Raw genomic sequence first — 23,508 nt, 5'->3', positions numbered from 1 at the left:
CGCCCTGTCCCTGTCTTCCTCACTCTGTACAGCATTCTCTAACTCGGATTTCGCCTTTGTGTGCCCTGTCCTCTTTACGGCCCCCCTTCTTAGCTGCTCCACACCTTCCAGAACGATACAGCACTTGTGTTTCCAACTCCTGCTCACAGGCATTGACCTTTTCCAACATTCTCATCTGTTTCGAGACACAACCACATACTTATTAAACCATTCCCCCTCCCCCCAGTTTGCCCATCATGTCAACTGCTGCTCAAGAAGAATTTAACGACCTGGTCGCCAAGAATACACACCGCGAAACCCTCCATCCTGAGGACCGTGACGACCCCGACTTCAAAGATTTAGACCTTTCAGAAGAAGACGTTTTCCGCAACGCTCAAATCGACAACGCAATGCGCATGCCTACTGTTGATCGCCTCACCGGCGCTGGCGCCTCTGAGATCAAGCTTCCTCCTGCCTCCTTCGACAGCAACCATGCTACCGGTGTCAAGGGCGTCATTGCCGACGCACGAAACTACGAAGCTGCCCGCAAGAACAAGTGGCGACACCGCGTTCGCACTGCCCGCAACAGCATCTTTGGAATTGAGGCTCCTGCCGCCGCCAAGAGTGACACTGAGAGCAGCGAGGATGATGCCAAGAGTGATGCCGACGAGGAGACATTCCTAGCCCAATGGAGAGAGAGCCGTCGACGTGAGCTTGAGAGTGAAGCCAGTCGATCTGTCAGGAACCGAAGAACAAGCCCTAGTGTCCGCATCTATGGCCGACTGGATGAGGTGGATGCTCTCGGATACCTCGATGCCATTGAGAAGGTTGGAAGGGAAACAACAGTCGTTGTCTTTGTCTACGACCACGAGGTATGTCTCAATCTTTCAGTTCTTTGAGTAATCTAGTACTAACTCGTCCCAGTGTGAGGTCTCTGCCACTATTGAGCAGGCTCTCTTGCCCATCGTCAAGTCCAACCCTGAGGTCCACTTCGTCAAGGTCCACTACGAGGAGATCGAGTTTGACAATGCCGCCGTGCCCGCAATGCTTGGCTACAGAAATCAAGGCGACCTATTCGCCAACCTGACAGGTCTGATTGAGATGATCCCTGATGATGAGAGCTTCGGTACTTCATCATTAAAACAACTCCTCCAAAAACACACTATCCTATAGTGTACTGGACTATATCATTTACATCACACCTCAAAATACATTAATGCGGCCACGTCTACGACACAACACTTGAGTTATTTCCCAGGGTTCCGATTCACATCGAAACCCTTGATTACGATACCCACACATGGCGATGAGTGACCCTCAGGGAGGGGATACACTCACGCTAGCCCTTTTCTTTTGTTTATATATCGGCGGAGTTACAGTGCGGCAAAATGGACTGCTGGATCACTGGTTTATGTTTTCTTGCATTTACGCGAACAGAAGAGTGTATGAGTACATTGCAATGATGGCGGTGCCTTTTTTCATATAGACTTTGGATTTACGCACAGAGATACCCTTACTACCTTATGTGGATATGTCGACATCAGGATATTTGGGCTTGATTTGATAACCTTTCTGATATCAGAAAGCAAATGAATTTATAAAAGTGCTCTACAAATATTTCTCTCGATTCCTCAAATATCTGTGAATAATCTTGGTAATCCAATCCGCCGTCTATTTACTCTGGAAACTGGAGAATCTGATGTTATGACCTACCCCAATGCTGTTGCACTTACACCCATTAGCCATGCTCGCATAACTCAAGAGTGTCAACTTAATATTGTTGACTCGAAGCATAGGAATGAGAAGCCACGAGGAAGTTGACAACGTTATGCTGCTGTATTACACACTCTCTGGTTTGCAACAAGTACTGCTGGGATTTGAGAAGGGAGCTGTGCAAGAACGACAATTAACACTATGGTATGGGTCCGTCTCCACGCTTATCACCTTAAATACGGCAATGCAAAGAGCGGAGCAGATTGCCGAGACTGTGAGACATAAAATCACCCAAGAGATCTATCAGTATAGTTAAGGCTATATCAATCAGAGAGTTGAGAGTTGACTGGGCTTATATACGATTCTGTTGAGCTCAAGCTCGCCTAAAGCAGCAATGGAACATTGGTTTGGACTTTTCAGGCCTTCGCCATAACCAAAGCATCAATGTTATCGGCCATATACACTGGACCGTTGTCTTACGTCATTCCACCTATTATATGCGTCTGTCAGAACTGCACCGCATGGTGGCTGTCTGTTCCATTGCTATTGGATTTTGGGTTTGATACACGTAGGAATAGTCAAACCATGGCGGTGAAGAGAACTTTGGAGTGAGTCAACTGTCTGGTCTAGCTTCAGAACAAGAGTGAATCTCATGTCATTAAAGATATGCATTTTTTGCGCGGTTATTGAGTCTCAGTCACTCAAGTTTAGACGTAACATGTTCCAGACAGATATCGGAAGAGGTTGCTCACGAGGTCTAATAAAGAGTGGGTTTATTTGAGCCCGAAACAGCCCTGGAGCAGTCTCATTTACCCCGCAGTTGCGCTAAGAGGTCACGACGGCTCATGGTGGGGGTGCAGGGTGCGATAGCGGCATGCAAAGCGATAAGACAGAGAGGGACATTTAGGAAGGAATATCTAGACGTCACAGTATCAAGGATTCTATATGACATCTAAATGAATTTATGAGTCAGAGAATAAACTCTTGTTCAGAATCATTTTGTTATTATTTGAATCTTTGTGGCTCTGAGGATAAATCAAGATATCAAATCCTAACCTTGCCAGCTCTGGGCATCTGTCCCTATCTGATGGGGCGTGAATTGCATGGATCCTCATCTCTAGTGCAAGCAGGGACCCCGGTTTAAGTGACGACAGCAGGCAGACGAAAGGTATGAAACACTATAGATCATATCGACCTTGAGGGGCCATGAATACCTACCTAGATAGTAGAAGATCTATCATAATATTATCGAACATATTATTGAAGAACCTTTGATGCTGCAAATAAAGTCGTCCGGGGATATACTAGACCTTTAAGTTCAGTGGGCGAAAGTGGCGTTTCAAAGGGACACCTGCAGCTGAAGCTCCAAGTGATCCACATTGCTGTAATGTTGTTTGAATGTGATGTTAATGTGCACTTCACTGCCTGCCTTATTTCAACCATCTCCTCAAACGCTGCTTTCCTCTAATCTCCACCTCTTCACCTTCCTCGAGCTCATCTTTCAATTCCGAATTCCCTACAGCAATCATCCTTGACTTGCAGACAATCATTTCTCGACCAAGCCGAGGCCAAGGGTACGAGACAGGCAGCTTGTCCAAGTACTTGAGCAACGTGGAAACGTCGAGCTTATTCTCACGAAACAAACTCCCGACTGTGCGCCATTGTAGGTACCTACCTGCCTTTGAATACCATATCAACGAATGCAAATCGGAGGCTTTGGATTTAACTTTTTATCCTCAGTAACGCCCCCCGCGTCTCGACTTTCTCCTGCATCGGCAGCCAGCTTTTTGCCCAGCTTCATCTTCCAGCCCCAGGCAACCAAGGGACAAGACGCCTTCACAGTTCATGGCACAGACCCTGGAATAACTACCTGCTTTGCACTGACAGCGTGTATCGAGGCCCAATCTTGATCCCCATCTGGTACAGTAAGTTATTTTATTCGCTCCGTCCTCTGCATATAAATCCAAACCCACATACTGTCTGTCATCCTTTCTTTTCAACCTCGTTCTCTTTGACCATCTGGCCCGCATCAGGAAGGCTTTCCTCTACACTTTAGACCACGCAAATAAAAGGCCCTGGGCAATGCTGGGCTGAGCTGCATAGCATAAAGTTACCCATCAACCTTCTTTCCTGTCTTATGTTCTCTGCGGTCATTTTCTGATACCTGAAAGCTCCCAGGCTGCCTATTTATACAAGAATCTCCCCCGCCATTGCACCATACGCAGACGCCCCCTTCCCCATTATCCGGCCTTCCGCTCACCCCCTCGCCTTATCCTACCAACTCAGTCTCTCTTGCCCCTCGCAATCCGACTTCACTTGACACCTCATCGTATTATCCCAAGAGGCCTGTGATGGAATAGAACCTCTTCTGCTCTATTTCGTCTCGTTATGGAACAGCAGGATCTTGATATTCCCTGTACTCCCACTGCTCGTGTTACTGAACACCGATCGACTCTCCAGTCCCCATCGTCATCGCCCTCGACCTCTTCGCTTACACCAGCTCCCCAGCGACACGCTACGACTCCCTCTTCTCGCCCGACAACGCCAGCGACGGTCGGTTCAACCGTAACCTTACCAAGAAATCCTCTGTCGACTTCCGAGCCTACTCTACGGTTTCCTCGCCCTCAAGGCAATCGACATCTTGCCAACTGGATTTCATCTAGTAATCCAGATATCATGCGCTTTACCACCACTACCGAGGACAGTGGACTGATGTCCGAGTCCGAATATGAAGTAATCTCGAACGATACTGAGTCCCAGGATGGGAACTACACCGAGTCTATGGGCGAGTCTATCGGCTCTTTGGGGCTCTCCCGTCCCGACGACGTACAAAGCCACACCGGCACCGAACAGACCTACGATGACGAGTCTGTCACCGACGAATGCGATATTCCCAGCCAGCAAACCCATCAAGAAGAGCCTGATGATATTGTCGACTCCATGGAGCCTGAACAGACTCCACAAATACAGCAAAGCTGGGCTTCAGTAGTCAAGAATGGGCCTCTTCCCGAAGTTGAGGTTGAGCCTGAGGTCGAACCCGAGGCACAGCCTGAACCCAGCGCTGAACAGGAACCTGAATCAGAAGATGAAGCCCGATCCAGAAGCTCTCTTGAGTATACTCAACAAAGTCTCAAGACCCCCTCGATCCCTAGTCCCGACGCTAGTATTACAGAGCACAAGCCTGATCAAATGCTTCTACCCACTGGAAACGAAGAAGAGGCGGAGACTCGACGATCAGCACTCAACAAGTGGCTGAAAGAGACACAGCATCCTGTATCTAAGAACAGAGAGACAATCATCAAGAAGGTCACCAGTCCTTCTACGGTATCTGCAGTGCTTTTACTCGTCTTGGTCTCGCTGATCAGCGTATTCCTCACTCCACTCTCGAGAGATGCGGCTCCCCACATCCCCGCAGCCACTTCCGCTGTCACGAACCACCCCACTCTCATAAACTCCTCGAGTCGAAGCTCCTTGCCAACTTCGCAGGCTCTTACCACATCAATTGGAGGTTCGGGACTTATCCCTGTTCAGGATGCACCCGCCAACGATTGGCCATGGAGCAGCCAGAAGATCAATGTGACTGTCGAAAGATATGAAGGTAACTTTCTGCTTCGCATGCCTCGAGATGTCAAGAAATCATGGCTTGACAGAGATTGTCTCAACTTTAATGCCAAGCGTGGCGGAGAACATGTCCGATTCGGTACCTCATCAACAGACGAGGGCATCGTCCTCAAGATCCCCAAAGAGGAAGCCCATGGAATGGTCAAGGTTGACATGTATACTACTTGCCGCCCAAGGATTCACAAAGTTCTCAGAGTTACATTCGAGAAGGGTATCATCTCGGAGGCTTTGGATCTAACTTGGTCATTTGCGCAGCGTGTCCCAGAGCTCGTTCCAGCTGCTGCTCAAAAGGCAGAGCGACGCCTCGAGGAAGCCAGACGCTCACTAGAGACAGCTTCTTGTAACTTCAAGACCACGTCTGGCACTTTCTGCAAAGATCTTGGTGTCAAATTCCACGATGCCCACCGGTCCTTGGGCTGGATTAAGAAAGATATTAAGTGTCGATCTCAAGCAGCTAAGCACGGCATCTCGGCGAAGCTAGAGTCTATCGCAGCTGATGTCAAGCAATACATCCCGAGCACTGAAGCTGTGCAGAACAGAGCCGAACTCGAGTTGCTCAACGCACAAATTACGGCAAAGCTGTGGTGGCTCAGACTGACGGCGGGCGACGAGGAACATGACCGTTACGAGCGCGCGGCCGAACAATTCATGACCAAGAAAGTAATCAAGCAACTGATCAAGAATGAGTATGGTCGACAATCTGCTGCCAAGGCGCCAGCTTCTGCGAAACTCAGTCGCTTTTGGTTGTGGTCTGATGACTTCAAAGATCGTGCAGAACGACAGAAGGCATAGTGGTACCAAAACTGCATCTTTTATTGACGGCGCAAGGGACTTTTCTCTTTGCCCACTATCACTCGTGGCACATTCGTGCTAAGGAAGAATTTGGGTTTATATTCGGGTATGGGTTTCTAGGGCACTGGTGGATTGGAGTTCGTGGGGTCTCATACCATTTGTAGACGTGTTTTCTATTTGCTTCTATCGATTTTATATCTTCTATTCCTGCAATAGTCAGTGTTGCTGATGAGCCCTTTCTGTACGTTTTGGAAGCTGTGAGTGACATCAGAGCAAGAGGGAATTTGCCCGATCAGACTCAAAAGACGACACAACTTGCCACATGCAACATCAAGCCGATGCATTCTTTTTGTACTTTAAGCTTAGACGATACCGTTTGTAATACTATGGTGGCTTGTTGCTAGCAAAAGGCTCAGGGAGAACGGAATGAGGCCAGCACAGTAGTTGATCACTAGTAGTTGAACCCATCTCATCTCATGAGTCGTTGTGCTTCTTAGTGGAAATGACCAGAGGCCAGTCTCCTAGCAACGGAACCAAACAGTTGATACTGTTATGAATGATGCAAAGAAGCTTCTTATGAAGAAAAATTATGACTCAACACGATGGATATGAAGCCAGTATTCGGGGAAATGAGCTCGTGATGGATTATTGATCCCTTCTATATTCCCTTTTGGCATCAATTTGACCAACTCTGCAGTTGACATTGTCATGATACCTCCGAATCCAGTTTGTTGCAGTCCCACTTGATGAGTAACCCCACAACCAATCTTGGATCCTTGTTAAGTGCCCGACAGCACCTGCTGCAAAGTACCTGCGCTACTGGGCAACAGAAAAATGGTCCCCCAAGCCCTTTGGTCGCCATAATAAGGTAGACTATTAGTCAATGCAGTATAGTATTAACTGTTCGAATTATTCTGTTCTCTGGGCTTTCGACGGTCATCTTTACTCTGTGAGGTACTTATCCACAGATGGAGGCCATCCCCAATCACAGGTCAGTATTTGTTGATCTTCGCCATGCCTACGGAGCAAGAGGCTACCGGGAGGCAGAAAAATTGTCCTGCAAGGCTTGGGATGCCAAAATAAAAGGGTCTAAGTATGCATCGAAATAGGCATCAAACGACTAAGTTATTTCGTCTCTTGTACTTCAGACAGCCAGTTTTTCTGCTACCCTGACCGCAGGGCACAACAGGGGAAAAGGAGGGGCAAGCTGCTCATATTTTTTCAGGCGGGACGGCAGCCTGACAAGGTGAAAACAACCTAATCACCAGACCTTGACCGCAACCCACTTCCACCATCTACCATCATCACATAAACTTTCAACTCCCTTGCTTCCCCGAAGCATCTTCATAACCACATTTCGCTTATCTGGTAAGTTTAGTGCGCCGTTGCTTGTACTCAACTTTTGCTTTGTTTTGCTCTTCCTTTTTTTCTGATGTGCATTTTACTACGCTGGGGGGCAATCATGACTCTGAGCCCCTCCTTGAGGAGGGGTAAAAGCCATGACCGCGGGACTGGGATCCTGGACATGAAATGCTGACATCTGAGGGGCAATAGATTAATTCACAACCGATTACACTAACCGTCAAAATGTCTGCTTCCGAGCCCACCGAGCCCAAGGTCGAGGAGACCAAGCCTGAGGAGACCAAGCCTGAGGAGACCAAGCCCGCTGAGGCTGAGGGCAATGCTGAGAAGCCTGTGATTTCCTCCTCCGTCTTCTCCATGTTCGGAGGTGGTGCCAAGAAGGAGAAGAAGGAAGAGGAGGAGCGTGGTGACAACTCCGGTAGCGCTAAGGCTCAGCGAGAGGCTGCTGAGGCTGCCAAGGGTGATGAGGTATGTTGACATGTCTCAGCATGGCATGCTGTAGCGGTTCCCATCGAAACGACTGAAGCTGACCATGTTCTCTTATATAGGAGGAGGCTCCCGAGTCCGAGGACGTCCACTTCGAGCCCGTCATCAAGCTGACCGAGAAGGTTGACACCAAGACCAACGAGGAGGCCGAGGAGCAGACTTTCAAGATGCGCGCCAAGCTTTTCAAGTTCATCAAGGAGAGCAGCGAGTGGAAGGAGCGTGGTACTGGTGACGTCCGTCTGCTCAAGCACAAGGAGAACGGCAAGACCCGCCTGGTCATGCGCCGCGACAAGACCCTCAAGGTCTGCGCCAACCACTACATCGTCCCTGAGATGAAGCTCTCCCCCAACGTCGGCTCCGACCGCAGTTGGGTGTGGAACGCTGCCGCTGATGTCAGCGAGGGTGAGCCCGAGGCTGTCACCCTGGCTATTCGATTCGCCAACGCCGAGAGTAGGTTTTACCTGTTGATGTGCGTGCCTATAGAACCTAATCACTAACTTGTGCTCAGACGCCAACAACTTCAAGGATTCTTTCATGAAGGCCCAGAAGGAGAACGAGGAGATCTTCAACAAGGCTGGTGAGGCCGATGCTCCCGCTTCCTAAACGGCTGTTATTTGCGAACCCTTCCCGACCCCCTGCCCCTTCGGAGTTCGACCTGGATATCGTCAAGGGCTCCCTCGTTCGTAGCCCTGTGATTCTAGGATGAAGTTTTACTCCAACACTCCCACCACGCATGCCACAGCATCAAGCAAGCACCTTAATCGTTGCAAATGCTTGAAACCATCATAAATACGCATCAACATCACCATACCCCGCCACAACACCACATCCCAAGTTCGTTTTTAAGATGGATAGATAGAGATTCTTAAGGACAGAGAGGTTTATTTTGAGGTGAACTGTCCGAGTTCAGCCCCAAGGCGGATTATGGATGGATGGACGGATGGATAGTTAGCAGCATAGGAACATCAACACATAGCACCCTCTGTTAAAGAAGTAAAAGAAAAAAATTCCATAGATTTATGATGCCTTTTGTTGTAAGCTACTTGGAGTGAATGTCTTATAGGTTGATCAAGGATCAGATTGTGGGTGATATTCATTTGTGGCGCAATCCATAGATGTGGCTGATAACCATCGTGTTTGGTGTTTGGCTGATGACTTCTGTATTTGTGTCAAGGTGCTGTTCATTATGAGTATGGAAGTTTTGCGTTTCGAAATTATACATAGCATTTCGTAGATGTGTCTTGAACCTGTGTATAGTTGCTTGTGTAGACAAATGCTTCAACAGGCGCTGCTTGCTCGCGTTCGGGACGTTGACGTATCACAGCTACTAGCTTTGATGAAGACCGTTCCGGGGTGCCTAAGTCAGTTGTAATAGGAGTGGTAAGAAAACGGAATTTTTCGTGATCGTATCTTCTGCTTTGATATATCTTCACGTCATTGCCATATCGTTCCAAAGACGAAAGGGGCCATGTCATGGTGCATTCGATTATGGAACCAAGGAAAAAGCACAAAGCTCAGCGATAGTGGCTGGATAGTAGCGCGTAGTGGAGCAGTGATTCAGCGTGTTGTGCCCTGGAAGCTCCCCAAAAGGTGCAGAGGTAAACGGTAAACAACCTAAGAGTTCATGTCCGCCTTCGTCCTTGTGAAAGCTGACAACCTAGTCCCTTTCTCTTTATTAAAGCTTCTGCATCTCTTACCACTCTAAAGTGGGTTTGTCAGAGATACATCAACTTCCGTGTTGTGTGTGTAGCTGCCTCAACTGTGGTTCCCCTGGCACTTGGTTTGAAGCTTGGCCCTCTTGTCCCATCTCGTCCATCGATTGCGCCTGCCCTGGGGCTGCCTGCGCCTGCACTTACGCCTGCACTCCAGTCTCCAGCCGCCTTCCTTTCCATTCTGCCCCCCGTCCAACCAACCGTGGGACTGGGACTGGCCTCTGCTTTCCCTCTGTCTGTGTCCGTTTTCCGCCGTTTCCCATCCATTCCCGTCCATTTCATCCATTGTAGGAATTTGTCCCCTTGTAACCCAATCCAAGTCATTCTTCTTCATTATCACTGTGTGTCTTTTGTGTATCCACGACAATCCTCTTGTCAGCTTCTCTACCCTCAATTCTCTACTGTTCCAATTGCTGTTTTTGATCACCAGAAAAGATGTTGGTTGAGGTAAGTCAAAAATCGCAATCCTTCACCTCGAATCGCCTTGCTGGTTCGATGTATACACCATCCGCTGCCCTTCTTTCTTGACTGTATTTGGCTATGTTATGACTTCACTTTCGCCTCCCGCAGTCCGCGGCTTTCTTTTGCTTGAGCGGCTCTTTTGGTTGATGGTTGCGGTGTGGTTCTTTGTTTGCTTTCCTTTAGCCCTGCTTGACACTGACGTGTGTCGCGCGGTGAGTGAGGCTCTGCAAAGATTGGTCGCGGTCTGTTCGTGTTTGTCTACATACATGCATACATCCAAATCATATCTGCAACTGCAACTGCCAGCGCAGTGCCGATGTCAGTGACAGGCGTTGCGCGTTTGGGTCGGACAGCCAGAAGTAGGCAGCCATAGATGCCCATGATGGCGTTTGACCTGCCAGCTGCAACAGTGATTCACGCACTGCTCGCGACGGCATTCAAATCTGCATTACCTATCTGCCTGCTTCATCTCGCATTTCTCTACGCGCTTGTTTAATGCGCGAGCTTCTGCTTCATCACCACCCTCGTTTATTCACCCGTTCTGTATCATCCACTGTTTTCGTATCTTGTTCACGGACAGCACAAGCGCCAGCGCGCTATCCTTACTCTGTTGCCTTACATGATACTCTGTGTTACCGTGAAACTCTACTACGCACCTTTCCACGTCGCCCGAGAACTGTGCACGCCCAGGACTCATCATCATGGCTCCGCGTAGTCGAGCACCACCTTCCAGCCGCAAAGTGCTTTTGAAAAACTCTAGAAACGACACTAATATCCGACTTCAGCGCAAAGTCAAAGTTGTTACCGAGCAGCATGTCATGTAAGTTTGCGCCTTTACCTTCCGGCGGCTTCGCTGCTCTTTCCAGTCCGTGAGGATCGTACGGCGTTCTTCATCAAGATGAAACGGGTCTACGAAAGGATACAGTCGGCGGATCTTTGCATACTAACGCCCATATTCTTAGCGACAAGCCCTCGCCAGTGGAGCAATTCCCTATGCGGGAATGGAGTTTAAAGGTGTTCCTCGTTGATGAGGACGGTAACGAGCGTCCCGCCGATGTATTCACGAAGGTTGTCTATAACCTGCATCCCACGTTCGAGAACCCCGTCCAGAGTAAGTCCAATATTTATCACAATGATCGCAAGGTCAGAGATGCTGACGAGTCTGTCCTGTTTGACAGGTTTCACAAAGCCCCCGTTCACATGCAAGAACGAGGGATGGGGAGAGTTTGAAATCTCTATCGACTGCTACACAACCGAGAAGACAAAACTAGCACCAATTATTCATGACCTTAACTTCCACCAAGAAAAGTACGATCAGACGCATACTGTCACTTTCAAGAACCCATCCCAGAATTTGCAGGAGCGCCTGCGCGAAACTGGTCCTCTCCCCACCGACGACGATCACCGTCCCAAGAAGAAGGGTCTTGCTACTAAGAAGACCAAAAACTACGACTACGAGAAGATCGCCGAATCCCTGGAGAAGCTTGAGGAGGAGGATCTGCTCCGTGTTATTCAGATCATCAATGAAAACAAGGGGCCAGACACCTACATAAGAAGTGATGTTGAGGGTAAGTTTCCAATCCCGTGTGTACGAATGTACTACCACTCTTTCCGCCATGCGCGCTACCCCTCCATGACCTCCATATTCTCTTGTTTCATTCATACACCCTCCCTTATCTTTGCATTGAAGTTGATGTATATGGTGGCTAATAGTGGATGACTTGGTTAAAGCCGGAGAGTTCTCCATTGATCTCTACACCATGCCAGACAGCCTCACGTCGAAGCTTTGGGACCATCTCGTAAGTTCCTCCCAACGTCAAGACGTGAAATCGCCAATTACTAACCACAACAATTCGGTAACAGTCCAAGAAGGGCCTTGTCAGCTAGATCTTCTAGCATATCATAATGTCAATACCCCCAATGTTGTTCGATTGACAATGGGGCCTACAGTTTGCGCTTAGGAGTTGCTTTCAGTTGGGAAAATGACGAGTTAATGTGTACGAAGGAAGAAAATGCAGAGGAAAGAAGGATGACCGAAAATAAGAAATTTGAGGTCTTGGTCATCGAGTCTATAAAGAACTCTTTTTTTCTCGCTCATTTCTTATAAAAGTTTTGAATTGGTGATAACACTCTCCTCTCGAGACTATCCCTCAGGCCATGTGATGTAACGCCGTGCCGGTAGATCTGGTGTGCGCTTAGACAATTCTCACGGAGGGAGTTGAATGTCGGTGCCCGGAGACGGGCATGTGAAAAGAGATCAGCCAATAATATCATGGCTTGGCCCGGCCTCGACCGGTCAGCTTCACGGGCCGGATCGATCAGACATGTCGGATCGAAAGTTGAGAGACTGCCGCTTCCCCTGGGCGGATGTAGCCAAGTCCCGTGAATCCAGGTGCATCTATTGCTCGGCTTCAGGCATCGGGCTTACTGATATTGGAAGCCGGTTACTCTATACATGCTGTATGTAACCTTAAAAGTACGGATCTGTCTGTTGGGAAACTATTCTCTTGCGATCTAGAAGGGTAACAGCATGTGAAGCTGGCTAGTTGTAACAGTAACAGGATGGGGGAACTGTGTCTCGGACTGGCCTGCAAGTTTTGAGCAAGTTTTCGATCAAGTCCACTGGCCAACGCTCAAACTCTCCAACATCTTTCGACCAAATACCTTCTCTTAGTGCCTCGTGGCCACATTGGGTACCGTGAGACTCAGTGACATAACAACGTATCCAGAGTATCACCTTGTGTTTGAACGTGAGCGGGGACCTACCTTCATGGTCTGAGCACAGGTTCCTCGGCAGTAACGGGGAGTTGGATACAGTGGAGGAGGAAGATAAGGAAGCGAGGGGCCATCCTGCGTTGTTGTTACGTACGAATGCCGGCAGGGTTGCAAGGATATGGAAAGTTTACATGATGGCGCTCAATAGGGCGTTGGTAGTAGCTATAAGTGACTATGGATTGATCATTTCTAAGAATTCAACCTCTTGACCCTCGGACCGGCTGTTCTACAATAACTATCCGGTTCCTTCTCCGGGCCGGAGATGTCGGAGGACGAATCTTTATATGTATAAATAACGGTTGATGCAAAACATCCAGCCACAAGAAGAACGGCATTGAGGTGGTTGCAACTTGGCATTGACGAATTAGAAGAAAGCAATGTATGTCCTACTATGCGGGGCGTAGACTAGGAGGTTTTCTAAAGAGCCAAGACGTAAAACCATGCACGATGTGTAGTAGGAATAATTTGGAGCTGCATGTCTTTTTTATGTCCTTCTTGATCTAGATAGTTCTTACGCGATAAGTATGTAGATATTGAAAAGTCTGATAGACGGACACGGCACGACACGTATGCATATGTCAATCTTGACAAAGAGGAGGCGTCGTCAACGTGACATGCGCCTCAGACTTGGCGATTGGTTGTGTGGTAACTTCAGAACGGGAGGGGCGGACCTGATGCATATTATAGTGAGGCTACAGAATTGGACTCGTTGATGGAAGGCTTGTCTTGCTTGTGCTCGGACAATAGATTGTGTTGACAAAGTCTCTATTGGAAATAAGCATTGTAGGCTCAAGTTATGGAAGTCCTGATAAGACTTTTCGGAGTTTATTCGTGGGTGGCAGATCATATCAGAAATGTCACTTATTTAGGTAGGCTAAGACTTTTGGTCCTTCTGATGGCTGCAGGCCCCTGGTTCACTCGATCGCCTGCAGCGGATTTGCAGCAAAAGGATATCAAACCTCGGGTGAGCCAATGAGGCTTAACGTTGATTATCGAGTTGCCTGTCTCGGGATAACGTGAACTTTTGACTGACTGGGTTCTTTTGTTCTATTCTTCTAGACCTTTCATCTCTATGCCATTGAAAACTCTGAAGACTCTCTCGACTAAGTTGTTGGATCCAATGCATTCGGGGATAAGGAATTGATTAGGAAGGTAATCAGTCAAGACGGTGAGCATCAAAGGGAGTTATGGCTATGCTCGTCGAAGCTCTCTTGGCGTATCAGCTAACAAGCTCGCTACTGACAACCACCCATGGCAAGGAGCTGATCTCGATTGGAATGTCTATGCAGTGTTTGTAGGCTAAGTCCAAGGTAAGTTACTGTTGATTTCCAATACGTAAGGCATCACATTGACAAGGTGTCACCTGATAGTTGTTGGTGTGTACTACGCCTCTCGAGTGGTTCATGACAACGTGTAAGAGCTGTTGGACAAAGGGGACATGAAAAACAACAGCAAGACTCGTGACCTTCCTTTAGAGAGGATTGAACCTATCACGTCTGTCCCAGCTTTACCGATACACGTTTGCTGCATGTTTCACCCCCAGAATAGACATGGACAAGGACATGACAGCCTAAACGCTTCTTGAGTAAGAGAAAGGGCAAAAAAGTCTTACCCCAGGCTTTTTTAGTTTCTTTGGACTCTGATGATCGCCTTGACCAACGAATTCCCATTGAATTGACTCCTGCACTGGCCACTTCCGGCGGTCGAGTCCCAGTCCTTAGTAGTCCCCCCCGCATCGAGTACCTCGATAGAACGGATCCATTCAGATTCTTCCACTCGCTCATTCTCTTCCACTTCCCTTATCAAACCCAACCGGGGTATAGTACGTACTAGTTTTATAACAATCACGCACAGGGCACTTCGAGTCAAAACCCTTGCGCCGGTCTCTTGGTTCCATCATTCCCAAGCGGTCCAGAAGAAACTCCAAAAAGGACCTCCATCCCCCCCAGTCCGCTTCTCCTCGGCCCGCGCTCTCATTCACTTTCCCTCCCCGAACCGCCGCAAACCGAAACGCGACATCATAACTTATCAGCCTTATCTTTTTTTATCCGTCGCGTCCAATTTTGAGCCTCTTCAGCTCTTAGCTGAGCTCGTCCGGTTTCAGCACGGCGACGTTTGACGTCGACCTCGACGCCGCTCCCCGCGCCGCCCAAATTCGGTCATCGGCCAACCGAGTCCGTCCGTCAACGAAATCCTACCTCCGATTCTTGTTAGACATTGACAATGGCCCCGTACGGCGCTGGCCAGCCGGCCTCCGGGGCCTCCGACTCAAGTCCTGCCGCCTCGATTAACAATGCTGCGCAAGGTTCTGCGCAACAGACTCCTGGGCAATCGGGTGGAAACGCTGCGCAGAACTCCCAGCACAAGCGTGTTTACCAGGCTTGCATTCCCTGCCGCCGGCGCAAAGTTCGATGCGATCTTGGCAGTGTCGACAATCCCCACGATCCTCCTTGTGTGCGCTGTCGCCGAGAGAGCAAAGAGTGTTTTTTCAGTGCTACTCGTCGCAAGCGCAAGACAGATGATGATGGAAGCGACCAGGATGAGTACATCATCAGAAATGGCCGTAAAAGGCTTAACGTCAACGGAAGTCCTCCGCCGCTCATCGAACGTCGATCTTACAGCAATGCACCCTTGACTCCCGGAGGTTCGCATGGCCAAGCTCAACCGTTGCGCCGTCCTGATGGCAGTAGAATAGGTCGCGGAAGGAATAGCGAATGGGGCGGTGACGGCGATGCCAATCAGACATTGGAAAATATTGAAGCTCAAACCGTCATGCGGCGCGGTGTGTTTGGTCCGCAGGATGCCCTGGATCTGCTCTATAAGGCAGCTACAGATAGGTATGTTCTACAGACCTTCTAGTCTTTGCTAGTCCGGAAACTCAATGCTTACACGAAACAGTCCTGCCGTCGAACGCGAGCGCAGAGAGAGTACTTCTTCGGCTCGTCCAACGGCCCCCAGGCCCCCACCCGAAGATACTGGCCCTTATGGCTATGTTCCCAGATCGAACTCCAGACCGCCTAAAACAGAGCAACCCATCGATCCCGAGCTCTCACGTCCCGAACTCAGTTCCCAGCCTGGATATGCGGAAGCTATCAAGGCATGGCAGCGCTTTCGATTTGTCCGCGCTGGCTGGTTTACCGCCCTCGAGGCTATCGAGTACATCGACTAGTAAGTCCAAACTTGCCATCAAATATGAGATTGTTATACTAATCTCAATAGCTACTACAAATACCTTTCTCCATTGACACCTATATCACCGCCAACTTTCAGCAACCCCGCGTCGCATGTCACTCTGCTGTATGAGGAGCCTATCTTGACTGTCACTCTTTTGACGATCGCCTCGCGATACCGTCAAATGCCTGGTACTGGCGGGCATTGTCGGTCTCATGCGATTCATGAGCAGCTATGGATGTATCTGCGCGGCATGATCGAGCGATGTCTATGGGGACAAGAGGCTTTCGGCGGTGGTTTCTGTGTCCCTCCTAGCACCAGTGCCATTTTCGATGAGTCTCAAACGAGCAGCACAGCGCCCTGGCGTGGATTGCGCAAGGGCAGTTTACGAACTCTAGGAACTATCGAATCACTGATGATCCTGACCGAGTGGCACCCTCGTGCGCTGCATTTCCCACCTACCGAGGCAACTGACGAATTGGTTTTGCCTATGGAAGCCGCCTTCCAGGCTATTACTGCTGCTGACGAGGACCCCAGCAAGACTTTGGGACCTGGCTTCGGCGGTAAAAGGATTGAGAGCTGGCTCGAGCCAGCTTGGAGAAGTGACCGTATGTGTTGGATGCTTCTCAGTACTGCAAATGGTCTCGCATACGAACTGGGTGTTTTCGATGACATTGATGAGCTCCTTCGCGACGACGCCATCACTCGACCCGAATACCAGGAGGAATCGTACCGCCAACGAGCTTTCCGAATCAAGCGTCTACTGCTCATCTATACTACACAACTAGCTGGCCGTCTTGGTTGGACCAACATGGCTCCTGCTCACCTCCGAAGAAGTGATCCTGCCCTCGCTCGATTCCGACCTAATTCAGTTGACGGGACTACACCAGGAACAAACCCCTCTTCGGTGGGCAACCACTTCAACTATGTGCCTGATCTGGAATTGGATGATCAAATTATTCACTGCTGGGCCGGCATCAGCAATGCTATGGAGATGGGTAACGAGAAGATCTTCCGCTCCCGAAAGCACACAACACAGATTATTCAGAACGGCAAATACATCAGCATTCTCAAGGAATTCGAGCCTATCTTGCGCGATTGGTGGAGGGAGTTCGAGTTGTTCCGTCTTCCTGAGTTCATCAGGCATATTTTGACGATCGAGTATCAATACGTGCGCATCTACATCAACTCGCTTTCGCTCCAAGCGGTCGTCGAGCGATGTACCAACCAAGCTCAACAAGGAGCAGCGGCTCATTCTGGACATAACGGAGCGGCAGCTGTTAACGGAGGACACCCTCAATTATCGCCGCAGACAATGATCAACTATGGGAAGCTTCCCCTTGGTCAACTCGGAGGCTTCACTGCACACGATCAGGAATACATCCGCGAGGTGGTGGAAGGAAGCCGAAATCTACTCCGCACAGTAGTCGAGGGTTTGCTGCCAGGTGATTACCTGAAACATGCTCCTGTCCGGACATATTTCCGCATTATCAGTGGTGCTATGTTTCTGCTCAAGACTTTCGCCCTCGGCGCTCCACGATCAGACGTGCGGATGAGCATTGAGCTGATGGATGCTACTGTTGAAGCACTTCGAAACTGTGTCGTTGATGATGTTCACCTGGGAATTCGCTTTGCAGACCTTCTCGAGTCTCTCACGAGCCGCCTCCGCAACCGTTTCATCCAGGCTCCTACTATGCAACAAGCTTCAGGCCGAGGACAAAGCCCTGCACCAGATGGACAGGTGCACGGTGGTGAAAACGCTGCTCCTAACGGAGAAGGAGACCCTAACTGGGTTGGAGGCCACGCGCAAAGACTTCGAGACGGTCTGAATGGGAATGGTAAGCACAATCTGCTTTGCAAAACTCATGGGAATACTGACAAAATCGATTTAGCACCAGCTCAAGCCGCAACCCATGAGGCTAACAACATCTCAGCGACGCCTTTCGACCTTTCGGCACAGAACTTCCCCTATCCTGGACAGGGTCCCATGGGTCCATCAACACCCACTGTCGTCGATAACGCCGTCGCCAATATGGATGTTAGTCTATTCGAAGACTGGAACCACCAGGGCAACGAAATGTGGTATCTACCTCCCGGACCGGCCTTCTTCCAGAACGTTGAGAATCCCTCCGTTGCCATGGGTCCTGAAGGGGTCAACGTGGGTGGTCTCGATCTCCTCGAGTATATGGCCATGGATCCCTCCCAGTTCCCTGGTTTAGATCCTTCTTCTGGACCCCCGACAAGTCATGCATAGACTGTTTCCGGCCTTTTATCGCCGCTCTGATTTGGAGCGATATCCATCTTAGTCGACTCATGTAATTGGTATCTCAGAGCCTCGAGCGATTGTGGCCATCTTATCTTTGTCTCTTGCCATAAATTGGCTTGTGCATTTCTAAGGAATTGTGGGATAATACGACTACAACAGGCAACAAGAGGTGCAGAAGCACCAGTGCCGCATTAGTAAAGAAAACGGGAGCATGGCGTAAGAACCAGTGGCGCAGTCATTATGATGGTATGAAAGAACAGAAAAGTGCTATATAAAAATATGAAAACACTGATTGGACTCTTGTCAAAAACATTCTATAACATTTGCCGACTGCAATGATTGAAGTGGAATACAGTGAAGTGAATCATCACGCAGTACATGTCACAGAGCATTAAATATTGAATGTGGGATCAATAGTTTTTCTTTCTACCTCGATCTGGTCCGTTTCAACCAGCTTCCTTTTCGCCGCCATCCCTAATAAATAGTAGAATATCATACACTGCCTATCCAACTGGTTCCTCCCATTAGCACTAGTATGCACCTCTGATGAGAATCAACAGGTTGGTGTGGGTCAAGCAACGAACGAGGCATGCTATAGATAGTATAAGGAAGAACAAACAAACAATGCTTGTGTGTAGAAAGTAAAAAGAGAAAGGTACAAAAGAAGAAAGAAGAAGAGAGCCGTCGGGGCTACGCGGGTGAGAGGAAAGGGCTGTGGTATCATGCGTACATAGTTTAACATGTGAAGAGCAGACAAGTAGAAAATTATATGAAGTCTTGTGGGTGGTGTGTAGGGGAATATGTAAAGCCGCTCATGGGCGACGAAGTGGTCCAAGGACCGAAGCATCCAACGGTGTGTATTAGACACCTAAGCCAGCAGTATACACTCTGAAACCAAGATGTTGATAAGTAGAATATCGTAAGGCCGTTAACGTATAGCAAGGCGTGGGGTGGGTTTATGGCAAGGGCAAGTGAACACTGCCATGTATATATGTAGTGGTAATCGACGAGTAGAAGAGCATTGGATTTGCTCGGTGTATCGGGCTCGGCCCAGACATGGTAGGAATTGCATCAACGCTTACAGCGCGAATGGTGTCGCATGCTTGGCATGGGCTTCTTGCAGGGCTGTGTTGTTTGTCAGTATGTTGAATAGTATGTGCGCATCAGGGAAACTTACTGCTGAGAATGTCTACCTGCCCGGCACGGTCCATGCATGCGAGCTGTACACTGCTACCGTCAACGAGATCCAGAACCACACTGTTGGGTAGCTCCTGAACCTCAACATCAGGGATGTATGGTGCTCGGAAGTCGCTCAGGTGATATCGCTTGGTACCCTGGGCAGTACGACTGCTCTGCGATGGGAGCGCGCTCAGAATGAGGAAGCCTTGGGAGTCTAGGCACATGTTGCGGCGCTTCCAGAGTAGGTTGTCTGGGAACTGCACATTGACATCACCCATAAATGAGACGATAGATGGGGGTCCAGTGGTCGCTGGGCGAACCTGCTCCTCCTGCACGGTCGGTGAAAGGACGGTTGGGGGCGTAGTCTTGCCACGGGAGCTGGAAAGAGACGAGAGGCGGCGCATGAAGCGGCCTGCCCGGGACTTCATCTTCTCACCATTGGACTTGTTCTCGTCGCCGGATACAGAACTCTCAGTGGTAGCGGAAGGCGAAAGAACATTCTCTCTATCGCGACTAATGGATGATCGGCGACTGCTAATTGACAGTCGCTTGCCCTGATGTGTTGACGGTGGGCGAGTTGGAGATTGCGAGCCCTTAGGAAGGACATCGGCTGAAGGTGATGTGAGGGACTTGCGGCGATCGTTAATGAAGTCTCGGACTACGCTGAGCGAAGACCGTCGAGACTGGTCCTCTTTGTCTCCGTCGTCCTTAGACATCCGTCGCTCAATCAAGGACTCTTTTGGCGGCTCGAGAGTGCCAGGGTTCCAACCCGATGACGCCTTTTGGTGGTCTACCAAGAGAGGGGATTCCTGGAGTTCCACTGGGTTAAACTCAGATGGATCCTTCGGGGGTTCAAACGAATGTGATGGGTTTTGGCTTGGGTCACGGACTATTCTAGCAGTGACCGAGATCGATTCCGAACCAGGAGATCCATCGTTCTCTGCGGGGTTCGCTTCGAATACAGATAGGCGACTAGCCACTGATGTTGAGCGTCCTCGACCCTTTCTTCCTGTCCTTTCGGGGGACTCATCTCGCGAACCAGATCGAGAAGGAGGCGTTCGAAGGTTGGAACGATTGAAAGAGCTGGCCCTGTCTACCACAGAAGGGGATCGGGACGGCTCGCGGCTTTTTCGCACAGAGAAAAACGCTGAAGAAGGTCTCTCCCGAGCAGAAGCAGTGGGTGCAGGACTAAGTGTCTCGCCCGTACTGGCCGAGAGCTTTTCAAGTGCTTTGATACGCTGAGAAATACTCGATCCCACAGTGCCCTTGCGAGAAAGGGTAGGACCACCGGGCTGTTGGGCGATCTTGTGCAAGTAAGCAGCTCCCCCTGAGCTAACAGATCGTGCCGAACTCGTAGTTACATCACCAGGCGCAAGAAGCTTGCCGTGAACAGGGTTCGAAACAGTTCTGGCGACAGGGGATCGTTCACTCTTGGTTGGGCTGGGGAACACCGGAGTGACTGGGCTCTTAGCAACAGTCATAGGCTTCGCCTCGTGAAGGGTCGCGCTGTGTAGTTCTTCCATCAGATCCTCGTCATCAGATAGAGTGTCTTTATCTTCCGCAAGATCTGTCTTGATTGGCTCGATGTTGGCCTTGCGCTTTTGTTGTTTCGTTTCAGATACGTCGGCTTCTTCTTCCTCGCCTTCCTTCTCCTTCTCGGTAGCTTCTTCGGTGACAATGATTGGGCTGGTCTCGCGGATTTCCTGTTGAGGAGAGCTGGGGACTGCGGCAGGGGCTTCGTTCGCTGCCGACCGCAAATCCTGTGTCGAGAATTTAGATTTAGGGATCTTCAAGGCAGCAGTTGTAGGGGATAGAGGTTCTTCTTTCTCGGTGTTGGTCGTTACTTCGGTTGTCTCGACTTTGTTTGAGATAGAGTCCGTTGTGGGTTCGGTGTCGTTTGCGGGTGTGTCTGCTTGCTTCACTGGAATGGTGGTATCGGCTTCGGGCACGGGCTGAGCAGGTGCGTTGTCGAGCTGTTCCTCATTCTCAGATGGCAGAGAATCCTTGACTGGCGCAGCGTCTATATCAGTAGCAGTCTCGTCGTTTGCGGTATTGGCCGAGATTTCGTCAGTATCGGCTTTTTCGTCTAGACGCTGATCGTGCGCATCCTCATTCTTGGGATGCAGAGTCTCGTCCGTCGATTCAGAAAGAGAAGAGGCTTTTGTCGATGAGATCTCGGGTTCAGAAGATGCAATGACGGGACTGTCAGGGTGAGAATCGGTCTGAGCAAGATCGGAAGCGTGATCGGTATTCATAGAGGCGGAAGATGTGTCAAGACCGATACCTGAGTCGGCATTCGAGATCAATGGCTGATTTGGTTCGGTCTCGGGTTGATTTTGGTTGTCCTCAGCGCGATCTGTAGATGATCCACCCTCACTGGGTCCAGGAGATTCAAGAGGCGGTGACGGGGCCCCTGCTTCGACCGCCAGATCCTTCTTCTTTTTCTCTCGAAGCTTCATGGCTTTCATTAATCTCGCCTTCTCCGGTGAAATGGTCGGTTTGGCGGGTGCAGGCGGAGGCAAGCCAGGAGAACCAGGAATCGAAACTCCAGAGCTGGTCGCAGGACGAGTGAGCTCTGTATGAACGATCTGCAGTTCGCCTTGCGCAGGCGGTGTATCCTTGTCCTCGGCAGGAGTATCCTCGGTAGTAGTACTGTCGTCCTTACTCTTCTCCTTTTTGGAACCTTTACCAAACAACTTAAAGCCAGAGGGCATCTGGGAAACGGGACGATAAGAGCCAGCAGTGCGAGGTCGGCCGTTTGTCTCAAGCGACGGACGGGGACCAAGCTTTACCTTTGGTTTGCCGTAATTATACGATGAATAAGGATACAAGTCGGGTCGCCCTGATTGCGATGACAGTCGCGGAACTGCTTCAGACTCAGAGGGTGAGACGGGTCTATCATCAGCGCCAACAAAGTTGGGAACCTCTGAGGTTGATGCGTCGGTAAATTTACTCTCCTCCGGGGATTCCGCGAGCTCTGAGTTCAGGGTTACTGGCTCTACATGCAAAGCCGGATCGTGGCTTGTCTTGGCTGTTTTGGGCCGAACATCGCCGTCTTCGTCGTCCTCAGCAACTGATTGGCGTTTTGTAGCGCGCTGCTGCTGCTCGTCCTCTTCTTCTTCCGCAATCTCCATTAATCGTCTTCGGCGCAGAGAGCTCGTAGACGATGAACTGGAACCCGAAGCGGCATGCAAGGAGCAGGCCGCCGACAGTCTGGTATCTTTGAGCTCCTTGGCGTCGGTGATTTGAAATAAGGTATCGTATGGGGAGAATCGATCGCAAACGGCGTTGAAATGAACAGCTACTCGGGCTACATTGCGACAAAAAGTCAGTTTACCAACTCACGAACCATCATGCCAGGGACAAAGAAGGACATATGCAGGGGAGGGGCGCCTGTACGGACCTTGAATAAGACGAGAGCAATCCTCTGGCAAGTACTTGATCAAGACGTTTCTCCTTCGGTATCTCAAGAAACCATATAGAGGGCTGGTTTCTTCGTATTCGGCGACATTGTTTCGCACTTCAGGCACGCCGCCTGAGCCACGGCCCAGCAGTTCGACTTCATCGCGACTCGCGTACTTGAGGAGGAACCTGAAAACTTAGCTAACCAATTCTTACCAACACAAAAGCAGAAGTCTTCCAACATACCATCCTCCAGGTTCACCGACAGCGGCCTCGTAGGCTTCCTGGACCTTTGGGTCGTCCAAGCCATTCAACGACATGGTGTCACTGTTGGCAGAGGGTCAAAGAGTAACAAAGTGAAAAAAGAAAGCGGGAGCTGAAAGCCTAGGTTTCCACCACAGGCATATGAAAAGTAACAGAGAAAATATTAATTAATGAGAAAGGAGAGAAAGGAAAAGATTAGCAGAGCAGAACAAAATGAGCTGCAGATCGTTCAACAAGATCAAGAGTCGATAACAAGACCGAGATCGTGGACGAAGACGAAGACGAAGCCAAAAGGGAAAGAAAGAGAAATGAAGCTCTCCCGAA

General features: G+C 49.7%; 6 protein-coding genes across 6 annotated transcripts; 5 read left to right on the top strand and 1 right to left on the bottom strand.

The window, feature by feature from the left end:
• Positions 1-236: 236 nt before the first annotated feature.
• FIESC28_07982 (uncharacterized protein) lies at positions 237-1,152 on the top strand (the record flags this gene model as incomplete). The annotated part of the gene is made up of 2 exons (XM_031162122.1): positions 237-851; positions 904-1,152. The coding sequence occupies 2 exons, from the start codon at positions 237-239 to the stop codon at positions 1,150-1,152; spliced, it is 864 nt and encodes a 287-aa protein (XP_031013866.1).
• Positions 1,153-4,080: 2,928 nt separating this feature from the next.
• FIESC28_07981 (uncharacterized protein) lies at positions 4,081-6,105 on the top strand (the record flags this gene model as incomplete). Its single annotated transcript, XM_031162121.1, has 1 exon — positions 4,081-6,105. One exon carries the CDS (start codon positions 4,081-4,083, stop codon positions 6,103-6,105), a length of 2,025 nt encoding a protein of 674 aa, XP_031013865.1.
• Positions 6,106-7,692: 1,587 nt separating this feature from the next.
• FIESC28_07980 (uncharacterized protein) lies at positions 7,693-8,556 on the top strand (the record flags this gene model as incomplete). Its single annotated transcript, XM_031162120.1, has 3 exons — positions 7,693-7,935; positions 8,016-8,403; positions 8,462-8,556. 3 exons carry the CDS (start codon positions 7,693-7,695, stop codon positions 8,554-8,556), a joined length of 726 nt encoding a protein of 241 aa, XP_031013864.1.
• Positions 8,557-10,828: 2,272 nt separating this feature from the next.
• Positions 10,829-12,014, top strand: FIESC28_07979 (uncharacterized protein; the record flags this gene model as incomplete). The annotated part of the gene is made up of 5 exons (XM_031162119.1): positions 10,829-10,947; positions 11,090-11,238; positions 11,306-11,695; positions 11,841-11,926; positions 11,991-12,014. The coding sequence occupies 5 exons, from the start codon at positions 10,829-10,831 to the stop codon at positions 12,012-12,014; spliced, it is 768 nt and encodes a 255-aa protein (XP_031013863.1).
• A 3,111-nt stretch (positions 12,015-15,125) lies between these two features.
• On the top strand, positions 15,126-18,327 carry FIESC28_07978 (uncharacterized protein; the record flags this gene model as incomplete). Its single annotated transcript, XM_031162118.1, has 4 exons — positions 15,126-15,739; positions 15,801-16,070; positions 16,122-17,911; positions 17,966-18,327. 4 exons carry the CDS (start codon positions 15,126-15,128, stop codon positions 18,325-18,327), a joined length of 3,036 nt encoding a protein of 1,011 aa, XP_031013862.1.
• A 1,090-nt stretch (positions 18,328-19,417) lies between these two features.
• On the bottom strand, positions 19,418-23,240 carry FIESC28_07977 (uncharacterized protein; the record flags this gene model as incomplete). The annotated part of the gene is made up of 4 exons (XM_031162117.1): positions 19,418-19,464; positions 19,517-22,828; positions 22,922-23,109; positions 23,167-23,240. 4 exons carry the CDS (start codon positions 23,238-23,240, stop codon positions 19,418-19,420), a joined length of 3,621 nt encoding a protein of 1,206 aa, XP_031013861.1.
• Positions 23,241-23,508: the final 268 nt, after the last annotated feature.

The sequence above is a fragment of the Fusarium coffeatum genome (assembly GCF_003316985.1).
Source record: "Fusarium coffeatum strain FIESC_28 chromosome Unknown BRIP53273_contig_179, whole genome shotgun sequence".
Taxonomy (NCBI): domain Eukaryota; kingdom Fungi; phylum Ascomycota; class Sordariomycetes; order Hypocreales; family Nectriaceae; genus Fusarium; species Fusarium coffeatum.
Note: the sequence above shows the minus strand (reverse complement) of the source record. Positions and strands in the feature narration are given on the sequence as shown.